The sequence below is a fragment of the Mytilus californianus genome, unplaced genomic scaffold (assembly GCF_021869535.1).
Source record: "Mytilus californianus isolate M0D057914Y unplaced genomic scaffold, xbMytCali1.0.p SCAF_2, whole genome shotgun sequence".
NCBI lineage: Eukaryota > Metazoa > Mollusca > Bivalvia > Mytilida > Mytilidae > Mytilus > Mytilus californianus.
The window spans coordinates 126,941,597-126,962,600 of record NW_026262668.1 but is presented as its reverse complement, the minus strand read 5'-3'; the positions used below and the strand labels follow the sequence as shown (position 1 = coordinate 126,962,600).

General features: G+C 32.0%; 1 protein-coding gene across 1 annotated transcript in view; it reads right to left on the bottom strand.

Moving 5' to 3' along the window:
- Window positions 1-20,986, bottom strand: part of LOC127730943 (cilia- and flagella-associated protein 69-like) — a 43,530-nt gene extending 22,544 nt beyond the window's left edge. The window contains exons 1-15 of the mRNA XM_052239571.1: window positions 20,657-20,986; window positions 17,456-17,518; window positions 15,187-15,252; window positions 14,250-14,436; window positions 10,526-10,624; window positions 10,086-10,159; window positions 9,620-9,698; window positions 9,023-9,200; window positions 8,195-8,370; window positions 7,595-7,716; window positions 6,338-6,557; window positions 4,140-4,304; window positions 3,555-3,670; window positions 917-1,035; window positions 373-454 (exon numbers count right to left, since the gene is read on the bottom strand). Of these exons, the coding sequence (XP_052095531.1) occupies window positions 373-454; window positions 917-1,035; window positions 3,555-3,670; window positions 4,140-4,304; window positions 6,338-6,557; window positions 7,595-7,716; window positions 8,195-8,370; window positions 9,023-9,200; window positions 9,620-9,698; window positions 10,086-10,159; window positions 10,526-10,624; window positions 14,250-14,436; window positions 15,187-15,252; window positions 17,456-17,518; window positions 20,657-20,791 (1,881 nt within the window). The 5' untranslated portion in view covers window positions 20,792-20,986. The remainder of the gene's footprint in view (window positions 1-372; window positions 455-916; window positions 1,036-3,554; window positions 3,671-4,139; window positions 4,305-6,337; window positions 6,558-7,594; window positions 7,717-8,194; window positions 8,371-9,022; window positions 9,201-9,619; window positions 9,699-10,085; window positions 10,160-10,525; window positions 10,625-14,249; window positions 14,437-15,186; window positions 15,253-17,455; window positions 17,519-20,656) is intronic.
- Between the last annotated feature and the right edge of the window lie 18 nt (window positions 20,987-21,004).

Genomic DNA, 21,004 nt, shown 5'->3' with positions numbered 1-21,004 from the left:
GTAATATACATAGATGTTTAAAACATTTGTTATTTCTTATTCTTTGCCTTGCACAGCTATAACTACAAATATGTAAATGAAGACAAATAATTGTTATGTTCAATACTTTAAGTATTTCCTTTTTAAATGTGATAAGTAATTCTTTCAACTTCACTGTGAGATATTATTCAAGTTTTTTGCATATTTTTTCACAAATTTCAAGGATTTATTATCATAAAATTTTTTTATATTTCCTATGCCCTTAAGGTACAGTTGAAACCTGTCTCCAGTAAAATGTTAGTGTCAACCCAATCTTTTTTCTATATGCATAAAATTGACATAATTTGGTACAATACCAGTAAAAGATCAAAAGTATCAATAATATTTACATACCTCTAATAAGTCAATCAGTAAAAATACACCTTCTAATTCCATGAAAAATTCTTCTGTTGTGTAACAGCCAATTATTGAACACCTGTTCAGGTAAAATTTAAACATTTGAATTAGTCCCAAACATTTACCATTTAAACAAACTCCTTAAAAAAAAGCCAATGCCTAAGTTTTTCTTTGAAAATAAAACGAAAGTCAAACATATAACACTTTATGTTTATTTCTTGAATTGTTTCCCGATGTGAAAGTATCATTTAGTGGGTTTAATCCCTGTTTTTCATCAAACCAAAGACTTCATATATAGTGTATTGTGATTCTAGGCCAATATAAAATAGGATTTCTAACAAATGTTAATTCAAGTATTTCAGTTTAAACTGATGCAATTGTTCTATGCAATGACTGTGTACTTTCTCTCAAATAATAATAAATATGATTTCCCCTCAACTCTTAATAATCATCTTTTTCATTTTGTTAGAATTTAGATGTAGGGGAGATCACTCCCAACTAAAATATTGATATAAAGTAGAATAAAACAGTCCATGCTTACCATACACAATCTACAGCAGCTAATAACAATCGATGGTGACCTAATCCACTGTTTAACTGTCGACTGTCTGTTCTCAGATAATGTATACAAACTTCCACACCTTGTGTACCTAGAAGTTCCTGTTGAAGTACAAAAGTAAATATATAACTCATATTGGAACATTCAAACCATTTAAAATTACTTATCATGATATGCACCTTTCTCTCTGAAAGTAAAAATGAACATGTGATATCTGTATGCTATACGATGTAAGTGTTGTAGCAGTGAATGCATCACAACTGATAAAATCCTGCTCTGTCACAGTTAGCCAGTAAACATTGACAATTCAGTGATATCTGTATGCTATACGATGTAAGTGTTGTAGCAGTGAATGCATCACAACTGATAAAATCCTGCTCTGTCACAGTTAGCCAGTAAACATTGACAATTCAGTGATATCTGTATGCTATACGATGTAAGTGTTGTAGCAGTGAATGCATCACAACTGATAAAATCCTGCTCTGTCACAGTTAGCCAGTAAAATTGACAATTCAGTGATATCTGTATGATATACGATGTAAGTGTTGTAGCAGTGAATGCATCACAACTGATAAAATCCTGCTCTGTCACAGTTAGCCAGTAAAATTGACAATTCAGTGATATCTGTATGATATACGATGTAAGTGTTGTAGCAGTGAATGTATCACAACTGATAAAATCCTGCTCTGTCACAGTTAGCCAGTAAAATTGACAATTCAGTGATATCTGTATGATATACGATGTAAGTGTTGTAGCAGTGAATGTATCACAACTGATAAAATCCTGCTCTGTCACAGTTAGCCAGTAAACATTGACAATTCAGTGATATCTGTATGCTATACGATGTAAGTGTTGTAGCAGTGAATGCATCACAACTGATAAAATCCTGCTCTGTCACAGTTAGCCAGTAAACATTGACAATTCAGTGATATCTGTATGCTATACGATGTAAGTGTTGTAGCAGTGAATGCATCACAACTGATAAAATCCTGCTCTGTCACAGTTAGCCAGTAAAATTGACAATTCAGTGATATCTGTATGATATACGATGTAAGTGTTGTAGCAGTGAATGCATCACAACTGATAAAATCCTGCTCTGTCACAGTTAGCCAGTAAACATTGACAATTCAGTGATATCTGTATGCTATACGATGTAAGTGTTGTAGCAGTGAATGCATCACAACTGATAAAATCCTGCTCTGTCACAGTTAGCCAGTAAAATTGACAATTCAGTGATATCTGTATGATATACGATGTAAGTGTTGTAGCAGTGAATGCATCACAACTGATAAAATCCTGCTCTGTCACAGTTAGCCAGTAAAATTGACAATTCAGTGATATCTGTATGATATACGATGTAAGTGTTGTAGCAGTGAATGTATCACAACTGATAAAATCCTGCTCTGTCACAGTTAGCCAGTAAAATTGACAATTCAGTGATATCTGTATGATATACGATGTAAGTGTTGTAGCAGTGAATGTATCACAACTGATAAAATCCTGCTCTGTCACAGTTAGCCAGTAAACATTGACAATTCAGTGATATCTGTATGCTATACGATGTAAGTGTTGTAGCAGTGAATGCATCACAACTGATAAAATCCTGCTCTGTCACAGTTAGCCAGTAAAATTGACAATTCAGTGATATCTGTATGATATACGATGTAAGTGTTGTAGATGTGAATGCATCACAACTGATAAAATCCTGCTCTGTCACAGTTAGCCAGTAAAATTGACAATTCAGTGATATCTGTATGATATACGATGTAAGTGTTGTAGCAGTGAATGTATCACAACTGATAAAATCCTGCTCTGTCACAGTTAGCCAGTAAAATTGACAATTCAGTGATATCTGTATGATATACGATGTAAGTGTTGTAGCAGTGAATGTATCACAACTGATAAAATCCTGCTCTGTCACAGTTAGCCAGTAAACATTGACAATTCAGTGATATCTGTATGCTATAGGATGTAAGTGTTGTAGCAGTGAATGTATCACAACTGATAAAATCCTGCTCTGTCACAGTTAGCCAGTAAAATTGACAATTCAGTGATATCTGTATGATATACGATGTAAGTGTTGTAGCAGTGAATGTATCACAACTGATAAAATCCTGCTCTGTCACAGTTAGCCAGTAAAATTGACAATTCAGTGATATCTGTATGATATAGGATGTAAGTATTGTAGCAGTAAATGTATCACAACTGATAAAATCCTGCTCTGTCGCAGTTAAGGATGTTTGCTACTCTTATTTTTTAATTTTTGCCAGATTTTCGGAATCCTCTGGTTTTTACCATGTATTGCCATTTAAAAATTTTGCCCGCTAACCCCTACTTTTATTTTCATAATTTTATTACATATAGTTAAACAAGTCATATTTGAAAATCTTATAAAACCCTTGTTATTATTTCATAGTTTTTGAATCAATTATAGGTCTCCCTTTAGATTATGAAAGTTGTAATTTTGGGGGTAGAGAATTTTTAATATAGACAATCAATATCTAATACATCTTTTCTGTTAGTTGAATGAAAAGACAACACATCATCAACCTCAAGACTATTGATTGTTTAATGGACATTGGAAGAAAATTTATGACAGTTTTATAAACATTTGACATACCTTTCTGTGCATATCACCTTCACACAAACAAGATAAAATAAACAACATGTCTGACTGCATCTCAATATCTATAGCATCGTCACTATCTTTACTTTGTGTGGCGTTGTGGAGTATAGCTGAAATAAAATGGAAAGCATGTTACTTTGTGACATATTCAGAATGTGGTATATCATATTTTTTTTCATTTTTGTTTAGACACACTCATATGGCAAAACATTTTATTTCATTAGTTTTTTCTTAGAATAATAGATTTTACATCAAATTTATTTAGCTATTGTTAAGAATTCAATGGTCTTTAAAAAAAAATGTAAGAATTATATTTGAATTCACTTCCTTTATTGCACTGTGATGTTTTTTCCTATAATTCAATAACAGTAATCACTTTTGGGCGATGCTGAAATTAAGTGGTAAGTTAATGCTTACAAATATTTTGAAACATAACTTTCATCTATACCTATGTATGCCTTTTATTTTCTTGTCCTACAGTTTTTTACAACATGAAAAGATTGAATATGATATATTCATGATTTTTTGGTCAATCACAAATTCTAACTCTATAAATGAATAAAGTGAATAGTTACATACTGGAAATCTGATTAATGGCTCCTTGGTCAGCCAGATCTTGGAGAACTGTTTCTTGTCCGGTAGAAACAATACTTCGGATCAGACGTAAACAATATCTCATCTGAGCTCTTTTGTTACCACGACCACCAGTTCCATGGTAACTGTTACCATGACCACCAAAATCCTCTGTAATATCAAATTAGATAATTTAAATAAAAGAAATTTAAAAAAAGAAAAACAGAACTATGTCATCTGTAAATCATATATTGGGAAATATCCTTGTGTGTCTAATTTTATCTATTATTGTGATGGACATTTTACCCTGAAAATTATCCTACACAAACATTTCACTTTTCTTTTAAATGCATTACACAAGGCTGTGATTCTGAATAAAGAACACAGGGAATATTTAACTCCCAAAGCTGTGATTTTGAATAAAGAACACAGGGAATATTTAAATCCCCAATCTGTGAATCTGAATAAAAAACACAGGGAATATTTAATTCCCCAAGCTGTAAATCTGAATAAAGAACACAAGGAATATTTAAATCCCCAATCTGTGAATCTGAATAAAGAACACATGGAATATTTAACTCCCCAAGCTGTGATTCTGAATAAAGAACACAGGGAATATTTAAATCCCCAATCTGTGAATCTGAATAAAAAACACAGGGAATATTTAAATCCTCAAGCTGTGAATCTGAATAAAGAACACAGGGAATATTTAACTCCCCAATCTGTGAATCTGAATAAAGAACACAGGGAGTATTTAACTCCCAAAGCTGTGATTCTGAATAAAGAACACAGGGAATATTTAACTCCCAATCTGTGAATCTGAATAAAAAACACAGGGAATATTCAAATCCCCAAGCTGTGAATCTGAATAAAGAACACAGTGAATATTTAACTCCCCAATCTGTGAATCTGAATAAAGAACACAAGGAATATTAACTCCCCAAGCTGTGATTCTGAATAAAGAACACAAGGAATATTTAAATCCCCAATCTGTGAATCTGAATAAAAAAACACAGGGAATATTACAATTCCCAAGCTGTGAATCTGAATAAAAACACAGGGAATATTTAACTCCCCAATCTGTGAATCTGAATAAAGAACACAGGGAATATTTAACTCCCCAATCTGTGAATCTGAATAAAGAACGCAGGGAATATTTAACTCCCTAAGCTGTGAATCTGAATAAATAACACAGGGAATATTTAACTCCCCAGTCTAAATCTAAAGACACAAAAAATAAACTGATATACATTAATTTATGTTATACATATCAAAAGTGTATATGGTTCTGTTGGTAAAAGTGCCACACCTAAGAAAATTGAATTATATTGCATGATGATGGAATCAATGGTCTCCTATTGTCTTCAGGGTTCAGTAATAATAAATATATAATCTTTTGAAAGTAATGTACCTTTTCATAAATAAAAATATTAAAATTAATAAATTGTACTAAATCATGACTCATTCCCCTTTTTATGCAAAGTCAAATATGTTCTGAATAAACTACATCTACATATTTTGTCCAATTACATGTCTTGATAAATAATGCAAAGGGCTCTGTGGGAAAATTTTAATGGTCATCTTAATTGCAAATGAAATCTCTTGCCAAAGACCAGACAAAACAATTTTCATTCAGTAAAAACTGCACTGAAGGTTGTTTTTCACCTAACTTTTCACCAAGTTAAAGGTTTATGCCAAATGAAGTATTCCTACCTCGTCACATTTGCAGATGCATCTAATAAGCCTACGTAGCTCTTTTATTATGTAGAAGAGCAAATGTTAGTTAAAGTCAATTTTTTTAGTATACCAAATGTTTTCAATGAATCCTGACTCAGATTTTTTTAATATTGGGTATTCACAATTTGGAAACATTTGAGATGAACATCAATTATGTAAACCTATAATGTGAGGAATATTACACATTAGGGTAACTAAATTTCATTGTAAAAATAATATGTGGTAATATGTTTGTTTGTTGGTGTTAAATTCCAATTTCAGCACTCTTTGCAATATCCTGGCATTCAGTTTTTTATTGGTGGAGGAAGCCAGGATACCCAAGGATAACCACCAACCTCTGGCTGGTAAAGTGGTAATCCTTGTTAATTAGATCAGAGTCAAAGGCACCTACCCACAAGTGTTGGTTAGCATTTACTTAAATTAATTTGGTTCTATATTTTCTCTCATGTATTAATAAGTTGTCTTACCTGGTCCAGTACACCATTCTAATAATAACAGCAATCTGGTACTCCCTTGACAAATCATATAATCCTCCAACATCAGTGGACACAGTGAACAGAGGGTTCCTAAAGCATGAAGCTGTATCTCCTCAAACTGTGCTTGAGACCAATCTCTTGGACCAGAAGTTTTCTCGTTGGCCCGTACATAAGACATCAGAGCCAACATCAGATGTCCTTCTGATAAAACCTAGGTGCATAAAAGACAATATCTTAAAAAGATTTGTTAAATTCTGGGTCAACAAACCATGCACACCTAATACAAAAATTATCTAATTTATTTTCTTCAGTGTGTTAAAAATCATACAGTTAGGAAAATCAGCCATATGCCTAAATGAGGAGAAACATTATTGTTTCAATACTTTTTTACAGGCATTTCTTCGGTTGGAGGTAACAATGCCTTGTTGACTCCAAATAAATTTCTGTAAACTTACCGTAGTAATGAAATCTGAAAAAATGTTTTCCTATAAATATTTTCACTTTTTTTTTAAATAAACTACATATCAAAATTTTTTTGATCAGAATTAAGATGTACTTGCATACTTATAAGAACTAGTATTTATCTTTTTCTTTACTTTGTGTGGAAGATTTATCATTTTGAGGAAATAGCTTCTGTGCAGAGGTACATAGATTGATTTTGTCTAATGCTATACAGAAATGGCTGTATATAAACTCTGCATAGAGATTGTTTGTCCATTGTCATAGAACTAGCAGTAACCAGAACCTGCATAGAGATTGTTTGTACACTGTTATAGAACTAGCTGTAAACAGAACCTGTATAGAGATTGTTTGTCCACTGAACTAACTGCAAACAGACTCTGTATAGAGATTATTCGTCCATTGCACTAACTGTAAACAGACTCTGTATAGAGATTGTGTTTCCACTGTTACAGAACCAGCTGTAAACAGACTCTGTATAGAGATTGTGTGTCCACTGTTACCGAACCAGCTGTAAACACACTCTGTATAGAGATTGTTTGTCCACTGAACTAACTGTTAACAAACTCTGTATAGAGATTGTGTGTCCACTGTTACAGAACCAGCTGTAAACACACTCTGTATAGAGATTGTTTGTCCACTGAACTAACTGTTAACAGACTCTGTATAGAGATTGTGTGTCCACTGTCATAGAACTAGCTGTAAACAGACTCTGTATAGAGATTGTTTGTCCACTGAACTAACTGTAAACACACTCTTTACAGAGACTTTTTGTGTGCTGTTACTTACAGGAATGGCTGTTGTGTCTTTACTGAGAGATATCAGGATGTTAAACAATAACTTCTTCAATTCAAAGTCTTCATGGTTCTGCATCAACTTCAAATGTTTTACCAGAGCATTGTGGCTCTTCACTGAAATAAGATAAACAAACACTTTACCAGAGTATTGTGGCATCACTAAAATAAAATAAACGGATGTTTTACCCGAACATTGTGGCTCTTAACTGAAATTATATAAACAAATGTTTTGACCAGAGCATTGTGGCTTATCGCTTAAATTAGATAAACAAATGCTTTACCAGAACATTGTCGCATCACTAACATTAGATAAACAGATCTTTTACCAGAGCATTGTGGCTCTACTTTTAAATTAAACAAATGATACCAAAAAAAAATGATAAAACATTTGTATCAAGGTTTTTATTTTGAAGTTGAAGTGTATCAACCACTTGTGAACACAAGACTCCTATCTAAAGCTGAAGTATGTTTTCTTTTTATAAGAGTATAGTGTCATCAACAAGATTTGTTATTAAATGGTGATTGAAAGATTGAAAATAAATGTATTTTCCCTTATCACCATTGCATCAACAATTAAACTATATGATAATACCTTCTTGAAATGTTGCAAATAAAGTAAGTTGTTTGGCAAATCCAGTCTCTATAAATGGAGCATTAGGGCAGTGTGTGGCTACCAGGGAAGATAGAACTAGTAAATCATTCCTCAGCTGTCTGTCATAATGGCTGTAGCCTTGTGTTAGCTGGTAGATAAATGCATCTCTTAATTGGCTGTAATACAAAACAGAAAAATAAATCATTAATATTTTAGCATTTAAAGGACTGCATCATTTATGTGAAAATATTGGTATCAGGTGAGAGTTGACATCTCACAATAAGAAAATGAATGCCTTGAAACTCATGTCAGTTTGATTCTAAAATAATTATTTAAGGTCAATATTTGAAGAAACAATTTGCATGCAATAATCATAGTGCGATAATCATTATATTAGTGACAACGTCCCTATGCAAAGTAAAATTCTACTAGATGAACGTGGTCTCAGTCACATAAACTTTTATTTATATGACAAAAAAGTACCTGATATAAGAAAAGAATATCGAACATATAAACATTCCTTTAGTATGTACTTGTATAACTTTTGCTCAATTCACCAAGAATAAGGAATATAGAAGAATATATGTCGTCTATAAGATATAAGATTAAACTAATAAGACTTATATGCATGCAAAAGAAGATCATTATCAAAAATGGTTCTGGAGATATGCATCTAGTTTTTGTATGCATAACATGGTAATTTGAAAAGTCTGTCCCAACATCAATAAGGTGAACTCTAAATGGAGAACAAGGTCTGAATTATTTCCTAAAATGTCAATAAAATATGAAACCAATAAACCTAAAAGTGGTATTAGCAATTAGCCATACCTGATACAAACAAAATTATTCAGTTGTGCCGACAATGGCGCTGGATCCCCAGTTTCCAATAGATTCCATAAAATATTGACAGATCTAAACAACAATTGTCCTGAGGGATCCGGATCCATCATACGTGAACAGATACGGTTTGCTGCACCTGCTCGTAACATCTGATCACAATTTTTTGCTGAAAATTAATATGAAATTAACAATGCAATGTGTAATCTAAATACTGTAGATGTAAGACCATATATGAATTACATTCAAAATTTTAATCTTTTGTTATTTTCAGATTTGTATGTGAAATTCCTTACACATAATATTGAAATTTAGTTAATACTGGATTTGATAAATTGATGTATATATAACACAGTTAAACTTATAAATATCTCTAAATTATTCTTCAATCTTGACTAGTATTAATTTGTCAAATCTTAAATTATTATTTGATGTGTTAAAACAGTGACAAGGGACCATCATTTTTTTTCTCATAATGCTATTTATTGCTAAAAACCATAAAAATAATATTTTTATACATAAACCTTATCTATCTATATCACTCAATTTACAGGCCTGTTAAATTTAGAATGTGATAGAACAAATTACCTGATTTGTTTGAAAATTTCTGGAGTACAGTTAGAATACCAAGCTTCATGTCCAACTCATTCTCTATTAAAGCTAGAGACTGTAAATACAAAAATTTTATATTGCAAATTGTGAACGTGGATGGTTTCACCATCATATATTCAGTTCTAAAAACAAATGAGTTAATATTGTTATGGTGTAAATTAGAAATTAACCCTAAACATGATAGAAATTTACATTCATGATTAAATGTCCAGCTGTAATTAAATCTATCACTTAGGGCAAATTTTTGTTTGTTTGAAATAAGGTGTTACAGCTGGTGTAAATGTATATAGAAACCAGAACAACTAGACTGTTAAGAAGAGTTCTCTTTTGCAGAGTTGTCTCATTGGCAATCATACCACATCTTCTTTTCTATATAATTGCTGGTCAAGCTACAAATACCAGTCTGTTAGTTTTTACCTGGCAGACTTAAAGTAAAATTTACCTTTACTAATGTTTCTGATACATCACTGTTCTCTATAATGTTCTGATTGTAAGTTAGAGACGTAGCCTTGTGTTCTGTAAAATAAAGATTAAACCTGTATTCAAAGGGAGATAACTGAATGTATTATCAAAACTTAGAATAAAATAAAGTGCATCATGATGACCTACAACATTCAATGTGCTAATAAAAATAATAAAGATTACCAAGTTTCCATTATTAAATTATTCATTTACACCTCTGCAATCTTACAGATTTATGCTAATATACCATAACACAACCACTTCCAATCAACAAATACACAGCTTGGTTTTACTAAATGTATATGTTAAATGTAATACATCATTTCGTAGTATTTGGACCATGCCACTGTATAAAACTCTGTTTAATTTTCCATCCTACTTTCTATGTGTTCACATGTTTTTGTATGATTCAAAACTTACTCTGAACATTCTGATTCTTTGGTTTTTCACTGTAGAAATTTAATAGTGTAGAACAAATCTGTTTCCTGATATCTCGACTGGATACTCTCATCATATAACCTGTTAATATAGATTTACATATATATATCAATACACTATAAAATTACAATACTCTGTTGTCACAGAAATATGTCTCATCTGTATGTTAATTTGTTAGTAAAAGCAAATGTTGAAGTAAAAATAGGAATTCCTTAATATGTGAATTATGCCAAATATATAAAGTCAATGAACAATGACTAAAGGCAGAGGGCCAAAAAACTACTATGGAAATAAGATATGCCAATGCTACATTTGTAATACAACTGCTTACTAAATATCATTAACTTATCATAAGTGGTTCCCCTAATTCCTTAAACTGTCCTAATCACAAACTTTAACATGTTAACTATGCAAAAGTTTCAAAGTTTATTGATCATGTTAGAATTAAAGTGTGAATATTTGTACATATAATATATGCAAAACATTCAGTCAATGAACCATGACTTAGGGGGCAGGGCCAACTAATCTCAATGGAACTGAGATGTGCCAATGCTTATACAACTCTATACAAAATATCATTGACTTACCATAAGTGGTTCCACTTGAACCGACCTAATCACTAACATCAATATTTGAATTATGAAAATGTTTTAAAGTCAATAGACCATGACTGAGGGGGCAGGGCATAATAATCGCCATGGAAATGGGATGTGCCAATATTTATACAACTGCATACCAAATTACATTGACTTATTATAAATGGTTCCCCCTAAATTAACCTAATATCAACCTTTAACGTAAACTATGTAATCATTTAAAAAATTAGAACTTACAGTTTTCATAAAGAGCAGATCTTTACAAAGATAACATTTTTCTTTGCAGTACACAAGTTGATGTATGTTATGTAAATGCAAGTGCAAGAGCGTGTGTGATTGTTCTTTTCCCCTTTTTATTATAATGTTGATATTATCAGTGATCTGGAAGGATTTTTTCTCTATGGGCCCAGGGCCCCCCAAAAATAAATTCAATGGGCCATTTTTAGAATTAATGGGACATGTTGTCAAATGAGTGGGCCATTCGTTTACAATAAAAAAAAAGTAAAAAAAGTGTATATTTCACTGTACTTACAAGTATGATTCTAATTAATATCATGGATATTGTTCCTGTGATTTTGTAATTTAAATTTCAATGAATATACAATAACTTCTTCCAAACCGGGCAATATTTACGATAACCTTTATTTACAATGTTAAAACTGGTACTGTTCCCTTGTTCATGTTCATGTTTTTTTTTACATTAAAATTGGGTCTTCGTCGATACCATACTTATTCCAGACGTTCCGTATTAGAGGACGTTTATGGCATTTTTTCTGCACTTGTATTATTATTACTTCATCACGATGACAAGAATAACAGTAGAGAGCAACGTTAATTGATAAGACACAACAACAATTCGCTGAAGGCATGTTTACAAAATGTCAAAACGAGCCAAAGACCAAAAAAATTGACAAGGACAGTTAAGCCCCTTTTATGGAGACAAATACTATGCTATTCATAAAAAGCTTTTGGATTTTTCAATCGAAACAATAGCAAGCTTACTTAAAAGATTATAATTAGAGAAGAATTCTCGCCTGTACTAGCCAATTTTCACAAATTTAAAGTTGTTTATAAAAAATTATATCATGAATGATGGTTAATTACGTTTTTTGGGTAATCAGTCATACCGCATGTTGCTATTATTACCATAGGAAAAACACCCGAGACGTCCCAAAAATATATAGGTGCTCCTATCATTGGAGTAAACACTACACAGTTGTGTACTCACACATGGCGGCACAAAATACGATCGGAAATCCATTTGACGATATCTCAACGTTTCAAAACGAAGTGAAAAATATCATGCGCCACGCGGGCACTTACATTTGTCACTCTATGCGCCATTTCTGGTCGATAAGCGCAATTGGTGCAAGGCGCACGTCCTTCCCGATCACTGATGATATTCATATAATATATATTCACAGTAGTAAAAATAAACTGCTTCACCGAGCGCAGCTGGATACACCCACAGTGGTCCAACCCTGAACAGTTGGGGCAAAAATGGACACAATATTCAAGCTTGATACAGGTCTGAATTTGGATTGTAATTAAATATTTGACACATTAAAGGTTTCTGACACAGAATAAATGTGTCAAAGAACTTGAAATTGGTTATATGATTTGAATTTAATTTCAACTGAAGATTTCTTGCTGTTGTGCAATACACTGTGCTGTTGCGCAATACTTAGTAAATCTGTTTTCAGACTATATACAAAGAATTAGTAGAATAAATTGTGACCCCCAATTGTTTTCTTTGGAAAATTGACAATTTCTTAAATTTTGAGGGGGAAAAAATCCCCCCCCCCCTTTTCCAAAAAAATTGCCCACCCCCAAAAATTTTTTTTACCCCCCCTTTCCAAAAAAATTAATTTTGAAAAAATTTTCTTTTTGTAAAATGTGGTACAAATTAAGAGACATCCATACAATTAAACACAATTTATTATCTGAAAACTAGAATAAATGCTTATTTTAGACCCTTTTTGGCCCCTAATTCCTGAACGGTTTGGGCAATTACCCCCAAAATGAATCCCAACATTCTACTTGTGGTATTGAACCTTGTGGTACAATTTCAGAGCAATCAAAATACTTATACACAAGTTATTGTCCTGAAACTAGAAAAATGCTTGTTTTGGCCCCTTTTTGGCCCTTAATTCCTAAACGGTTGGGACCATCACCCCAAAAAAACAATCCCAACCTTCCTTTTGTGGTATTGAACCTTTTGGTTAAATTTCATAGAGATCCATACACTTAAACTTAAGTTATTGTCTGGAAACCAAATGTCTTCGGAAAACGCTGACACGGACGACGACGTGATACCAAATTTTTTGCCTTCGTATAAAAATGTAGTCAATTATTTAAATTTTGTTTTATTCATCAAAACCTTTAACACCATAGTCAGGTGGTGCTGTACAGTGGTTGTAAAAGACTAAATACTGAACAACAAATAAAAAAAAAAGTTTCAAAGTCAATAGACCATGACTGAGGGGACAGGGCCAAATAATCTCCGTGGAAGTGAGATTTGCCAATGCTGCTTCAAATGCATACCAAATATCATTGACATACCATTAGTGGTTCTCTTCAAACTGACCTAGTCACGAACCTTATCAAATTGTTGACACTGTTGCTGCTGGAAACAACATACCTAAGTCTTGCTTTTTGACTTGTCAAGGCAAGACAAAAATCATATAAGATCCTTGACTATGAAAAGCAGGCATCATTATCATACAAAATATAAAACAATAATATGTTCTTTTATAGCTTACACAGATGTTCACAAATAAACAGATGCTAGACATCAGTAATTGAGATTGATACCTTATTAATACCCATATTTAAATTCAATTAGTCATGAGCATCTCATTTCAAAGGAAATCAACCGATTTTAATTTCCTTGATGAAATTATCATTGAAGATGTGATAATTATATATAGTTATAAGAAAAACTTAAGCTTTTATCTTTCAAAAATGTGTTAAACAAGACATTATTTTTTTAAAAGAAAACACTGTTACTGTATATATGTGACAACTTTTTCCGATATTTTTTATTGTAAATGATTTGAAATAGAATAAAACAATGGTAAATGTGTAGGATGTAAATATAGTTTGCCCACCTAGTTGTGATACAGATTCTGTAACTATTTGTTCATACACCAACTCATCTGATGATTTCTCCTTTAGGAAGGGGTAACTACAAATCTTTAATATATCCACAATCAACTGTTCATATAATGGTTGGTCAGGCATTCTGTCAGCACAAGTATTCAATATCTTACAAACCTGTACCAAGTCCTTCATAGGCTGTTAGAAAGTTAAGGACTCGTACAAAATACAAAAAATGCACAGAAAATCTACATTCCAAAAAATGTATACCACCAGAACAAAGAATTTTACTTTCTTTTTTGTTAAAATGGAAATATATTTATATATAGTGAATATAACCCTATGATGTTCCAAGATATATCAACAAGTAATACTTATCACTACTTTCATGTGTGCTATTCTATATCTTGACCTTTCGATTCAACATGTGTATGTTATTCATTATATATTGAATATATATTTTTCTTGTTGTTTTAGGGCCTTGGAGGCTAAGTGGTCTAAGTAGTAGAACTACTACCAGTATATCACTAGCCTGTCAACACTGAGGTTGTGAGTTTGAATCCTGCATGTGGCAGGTGTGCTCAACTCCAATCTTAATTGACTAGGCTTGTCAGTTTTTCTACCTCTGGGCATTCTGATTACCTCCACCAAAAAAACTGACTGCCATGAAATACCACAATAGTGCTGAAAGTGGCATTAAACACCAATCAATCAATCTTCTTGATTTATTTTATAAAATAAGGAAATGGGGTATGATTGCCAATGAGACAACTTTCCAACAGAGTTCAATTGGAGCGATTTAAGCAAATTATCATTGAAGATGTGATACATATATAGTTATAAGGAAAACTTAACTTTTATCTTTCAAAAATGTGGTTAATAAAACATTATTTTTTTTAGAGTCTGTCTATCTACATTGTTTGTACAAATAAATTCCAAAAAGGATACAAATCCCTTCTGATAGTGTCTGACTAATCTCTGTAATGCATTGACATGTCGGTCATACAGCATAACCTACAAGTAAAAAGAATATGTAACAGTGTTATATGTGTATGTACCAGTATTCAGTAACAATATGTTACAGTGTTATATGTGTATGTACCAGTATTCTGTAACAATATGTTACAGTGTTATATGTGTATGTACCAGTATTCAATAACAATATGTTACAGTGTTATATGTGTATGTACCAGTATTCTGTAACAATATGTTACAGTGTTATATGTGTATGTACCGGTATTCTGTAACAATATGTTACAGTGTTATATGTGTATGTACCGGTATTCTGTAACAATATGTTACAGTGTTATATGTGTATGTAGTGGTATTCTGTAACAATATGTTACAGTGTTATATGTGTATGTACCGGTATTCTGTAACAAAATGTTACAGTGTTATATGTGTATGTACTGGTATTCAGTAACAATATGTTACAGTGTTATATGTGTATGTACCGGTATTCTGTAACAATATGTTACAGTGTTATAAGTGTATGTACCGGTATTCTGTAACAATATGTTACAGTGTTATATGTGTATGTACCTGTATTCTGTAACAATATGTTACAGTGTTATATGTGTATGTACCGGTATTCTGTAACAATATGATACAGTGTTATATGTGTATGTACCGGTATTCTGTAACAATATGTTACAGTGTTATATGTGTATGTACCGGTATTCTGTAACAATATGTTACAGTGTTATATGCGAATGTACCAGTATTCAGTAACAATATGTTACAGTGTTATATGTGTATGTACCGGTATTAATTCTGTAACAATATGTTACAGTGTTATAATGTGTATGTACCAGTATTAATTCTGTAACAATATGTTACAGTGTTATATGTGTATGTACCAGTATTAATTCTGTAACAATATGTTACAGTGTTATATGTGTATGTATCGGTATTCTGTAACAATATGTTACAGTGCTATATGTGTATGTACCAGTATTTTGTAACAATATGTTACAGTGTTATATGTGTATGTACCAGTATTTTGTAACAATATGTTACAGTGTTATATGCGTATGTACCATTATTCAGGAACAATATGTTACAGTGTTATATGTGTATATATCAGTATTCAATAACAATATGTTACAGTGTTATATGCGTATGTACCAGTATTCAATAACAATATGTTACAGTGTTATATGTGTATGTACCAGTATTCAGTACCAATATGTTAGTGTTATATGGTTCATAAGTGTTTCTCGTTTCTTGTTTTTTATATAGATTAGACTGTTGGTTTTCCCGTTTTAATGGTTTTACACTAGTAATTTTTGGGGCCCTTTATAGCTTGCTGTTCGGTGTGAGCCAAGGCTCCGTGTTGAAGACAGTACTTTGACCTATAATGGTTTACTTTTATAAATTTTGACTTGTATGGAGAGTTGTCTCATTGGCACTCATACCACATCTTCTTATATCTATGTACCAGTATTCTGTAATAATATGTTACAGTGTTATATGTGTATGTACCAGTATTCAGTAACAATATGTTACAGTGTTATATGTGTATGTACCAGTATTGAATAACAATACAATAGGTAATCTTATGAAAAAAGAAAAATAATTATATGACAAAGCACCAGTATAATTCAATGTGTCAAAAAATCATCAAACTGTTAAGATAAATACAGAAAAATTTGGTTCATATAGAAGAAATAGCTACAAACAAATGTATATTTGTAATAAACAGTGAATAAAAGGAGGAAAAGAATAGTCCATTAAAACGTTTAAACCCGCTGCATTTGTTTGCACCTGTCCTAAGTCAGGAATCTGATGTTCAGTAGTTGTTGTTTGTTGATGTGGTTACCAAGAGTTTCTCATTTCTTGTTTTTTATATAGATTAGACCGTTGGTTTTCCCGTTTGAATGGTTTTACACTAGTCATTTTTGGGGCCCTTTATAGCTTGCTGTTCGGTGTGAGCCAAGGCTCCATGTTGAAGACCGTACTTTGACCTATAATGGTTTACTTTTTACAAATTGTGACTTGGATGGAGAGTTGTCTCATTGGCACTCATACCACATCTTCTTATATCCATTATCTGTTTAACAGATCATCTTAAGGAATTCATTTCAAAAACAATGTGTTATCATTAAAAAATGATGTGGAATAGATTTAGCAATATTTCAGTCATACGAGACAGATTGACAAATGTAAAGATTTCAATAAATTAGTGGAAAATCATTAAAATTCTGACTAAACCTACAGAATGTGGATCTGTGAGAAGTTTCACCACTCTGTTCAAATTGATAGGCTGTAGTTTAGCACCCTGAAATAAAAAATTATCAGATTACATTAAACTATGCTTAACGAACATGTACATTTGTACTAAGTTAATATGAACATTTAATATTTCAATTCAATGTAAAAAAAAAAAAAGTTTTTTTACAAAATCATAGTGTATTGTTTTGTGTGAATAAATGTCATGCTACCCATCAAGTGCCCTTAATTGGACCAAAAATATTCTTCTTCTTATTCTAATGATTAAAATCACCAGAAAAAAATCAGAAAGCATTTAAAATGAAATTTTTCAAAGATTACTTATTTGGTCTGCTTAGAAAACACATTATAGCTTCAAAATAAAAGTTACCATTAAAATACTTTTCACTTCATAGACTAGAAGACTTCTATAAAAGTGTGGACATGTGAATTAGATTATCATGATATCTTTTCAAAATTCATACTGTCACAAAGAAACAGATTGACCTGTTATACAAAGGATTCTCCCCATGACCTTTGGATAGCATCATGTGGCAAAAAATAGGTTCTAGTACAAGTCGAACATAGTTTGCATTACATTTCCTAATTCCTCAACCCTTATGGACAGTTCCCATGAAGTTTCTTTTTTTGTTTTGTTGTTTGAGTGCCATTCAGCACCATTTACATAAGAAGAAATTTGTCATCAGGAAGTCAATCATAAAAAAAAAAAAAACTTGCAGAGAAAAAAGGTGATGGCAGTTACTAGCAACTGGAAAAAGGTTACTTTCTCCGATGAGAGTAAATTCATGATTATCAACTTCTTTATACATGTATGGCTTTATGTATGGCGAAACATGGACAAGAGGTGAATACCAGACCTTGTTCAATCGTTGACATCACAAAAAAGTCATGATTAGGGGGTGTGTTTATGTCAATGGTGTCAGTACACTAGCTTGTTCCTGTAGAGAGCATTATTATTAAATGCTGTTAAATATCAAGAAATACTTGAAGAACATTTGTGGCAAGAGATAAGTTCACATTTTCCTGGAGGTAATTTTTTTTCAAAGATGGCAACATGCCTGTCCATTGTGCATGGTCCACCCAAAATTTTGTAGCCCAGAACAGAATTAATAGTCCATAGCAGGGTTTCTGCTGGCTGTTGCCATTTTCGCATTTTGTGAAAAAATAAAAATAGTGGCGATTAAAATTCATCATTGGCAAAAGAATTTGGCGAAAGAAATATAACGATTCGATTTCATCCATCTTGTTTACTCTTTTCAGGTTTCTCAGACTTAACCTGATCAGACAATACTGGGAATTCACCTTGAACTCGTTACGATTTTGACAGAAAATCAATAATCAGCTGATTGCATTTTATAGCTATAGGCAACAATGGACTAATTATTAAAGGTGATGATTGTATTATTTAATGAAATGGTGTGGTTAAATGGCGTCACATGTCACCTAAAGGATTTATTTACAACTTTGATAAAAATAATTGTTTTGAGGTGGGTACTCCACAATCGTTTTAGCAACGCACGTGTTTGAAGCATCGTTTTACGTCTCCTCTTTTTCTTTTATCGATGGTCTAGAAAAGAAAACTTTTGTTTTGACCAAAAATGTTCAAAAGTAAGAACAATCTCTGACTTTAGTCTTTATCCTTAAACTAGACAGGAAGTATATAACCGATAAACTTAATTGAAGATGAATTATGTGTTCCAAGAGGTCAAAAATTACGTTTTCATGATCTATATTGCAATTTTACAGTATCTTTTAAAAAGTAAATGTTTAGTGTTTTTTTATTACAATGTAGATTAATATATAGATTTGTAGAATTATCATGGACAACAATGTGGCAAAATGATTTTTTTTTTGTAAGAAAGAAGGAAAATTTTAAATAAAAATTATGTTAATGTTAGTTTGCGAAAAAAAATTGAAAATGGCGAAAAATATATTGTTTTTTGGCAAAAGAGGTGACCCAGTGGAAACCCAGGTCCAAAGTGTTCAGACCTTAATGTGATTGAAAATGTTTGGTTATTAACAAACCCTTACTGGGATGATTTAATCTAAAAATTATTTGTTCCAAGAAATCTACCGTATTTGGGTCAGTATTACGCCTGCCTACATTCAGTGTTTGTACAAATTTCAATTCCAAAAAGGATATTAAATGTAATCAAGCTAAAAAGACACCTTACAAAATATTAAAGGTAAGCTTTAATTTTGATGTATTTTGTTGCTTTATTTAGTTACAGCACTTTGAACTTTGCAACTTTCTTTTTCATATGTAAACATGCTGCCATTGTGATCAAAAATTCTTTCAGCAAGGTATCGGGTCTGTTCGCTCCCAATACATGTTCGCCCCCTGGGTCCGTTCGCACCCTATTTTTATTCAAAAACCGATTGAATTATTAGATGTTTTTTTAGATGTATAGATCAAATTATTTATATTTTCATTAATAAAAATTCGGGAATTTCAAAATGAAATATTTTTTGGGGGATTTGATTTGATGAAGACTGTATTGACCATCAGACAAACCAGTTGATGATTTTCCACCACAGGAGACTTTGAACTTTGATTACAATATTGACTCTTATTTGAATTGATACATTAATTCTTAAATAAACTGTTTTATATTAGTGCATATAAGATAGTATTGGTGTGTGAATGGTGTATAATGTCATTTTTCAGGGTTTTTAAAAAATATTTAGTGCTCTTTTAAATTTTATAAAGCAGTTACTCTAAACATTTTAGTGCTGTTTTTTTTTATGAAATAATTCATGATTTGAATGATTGTGTGCAGTTAAAGTGCATGAAGTAGGAAACATGTTTATGTTTTTAGAATGTCACTTTAAAATTGAGAATGAAAATGGGGAATGTGTCAAAGAGACAACAACCCGACCAAAGAGCAGAAAACAGCAGAAGGCCACTAATGGGTCTTTAACACAGTGGGAAAATCCCGCACCCGGAGGCGGGCTTCAGCTGGCCCCTAAAAAAAAAAAAAAATTTACTTTGATACAATAAAAATGTTGTTTACAGCAATACCATAACTAAAACACGAGTAAAAAATTATTGAACACAAAACCAATAAAGGGTGCGAACGTTTGGGGTGGGAACGTGAATGGGAGCAAACGTGATTTTGGGCGAATGGACTCAGATTCTTTCAACACGTCTCTGTAAGTTCACAAAACACAGTAAATTTGTATATACCTGGAGTAATCCAATATCATCATCAGTGATTACATGGGCAACTAATGGAATACGTGGCTTATCCACAATGTTTTCAGTCATCATAATATTTGATTTGGGTGTTAGCCCAGTTCTTTGCATGTGTGATGTCGCCATTGTTGCTAAGTTGCACTTTGCACAAGCAAATTAATTTCAAATGTATTTTTTAAAGTTTTTCTTTTAAATGATTTAATGCACTGATTTGATCCACTATATTTTGTTCATCTATTTAACTATCCGTCTGAAAACATAGTCATTGTCCAAATTCTCTTCGCCATATTGAAGGTTGCTAGGTAAACAGGAAGTTCTCTAAAACGCAAAGTGGTTCCT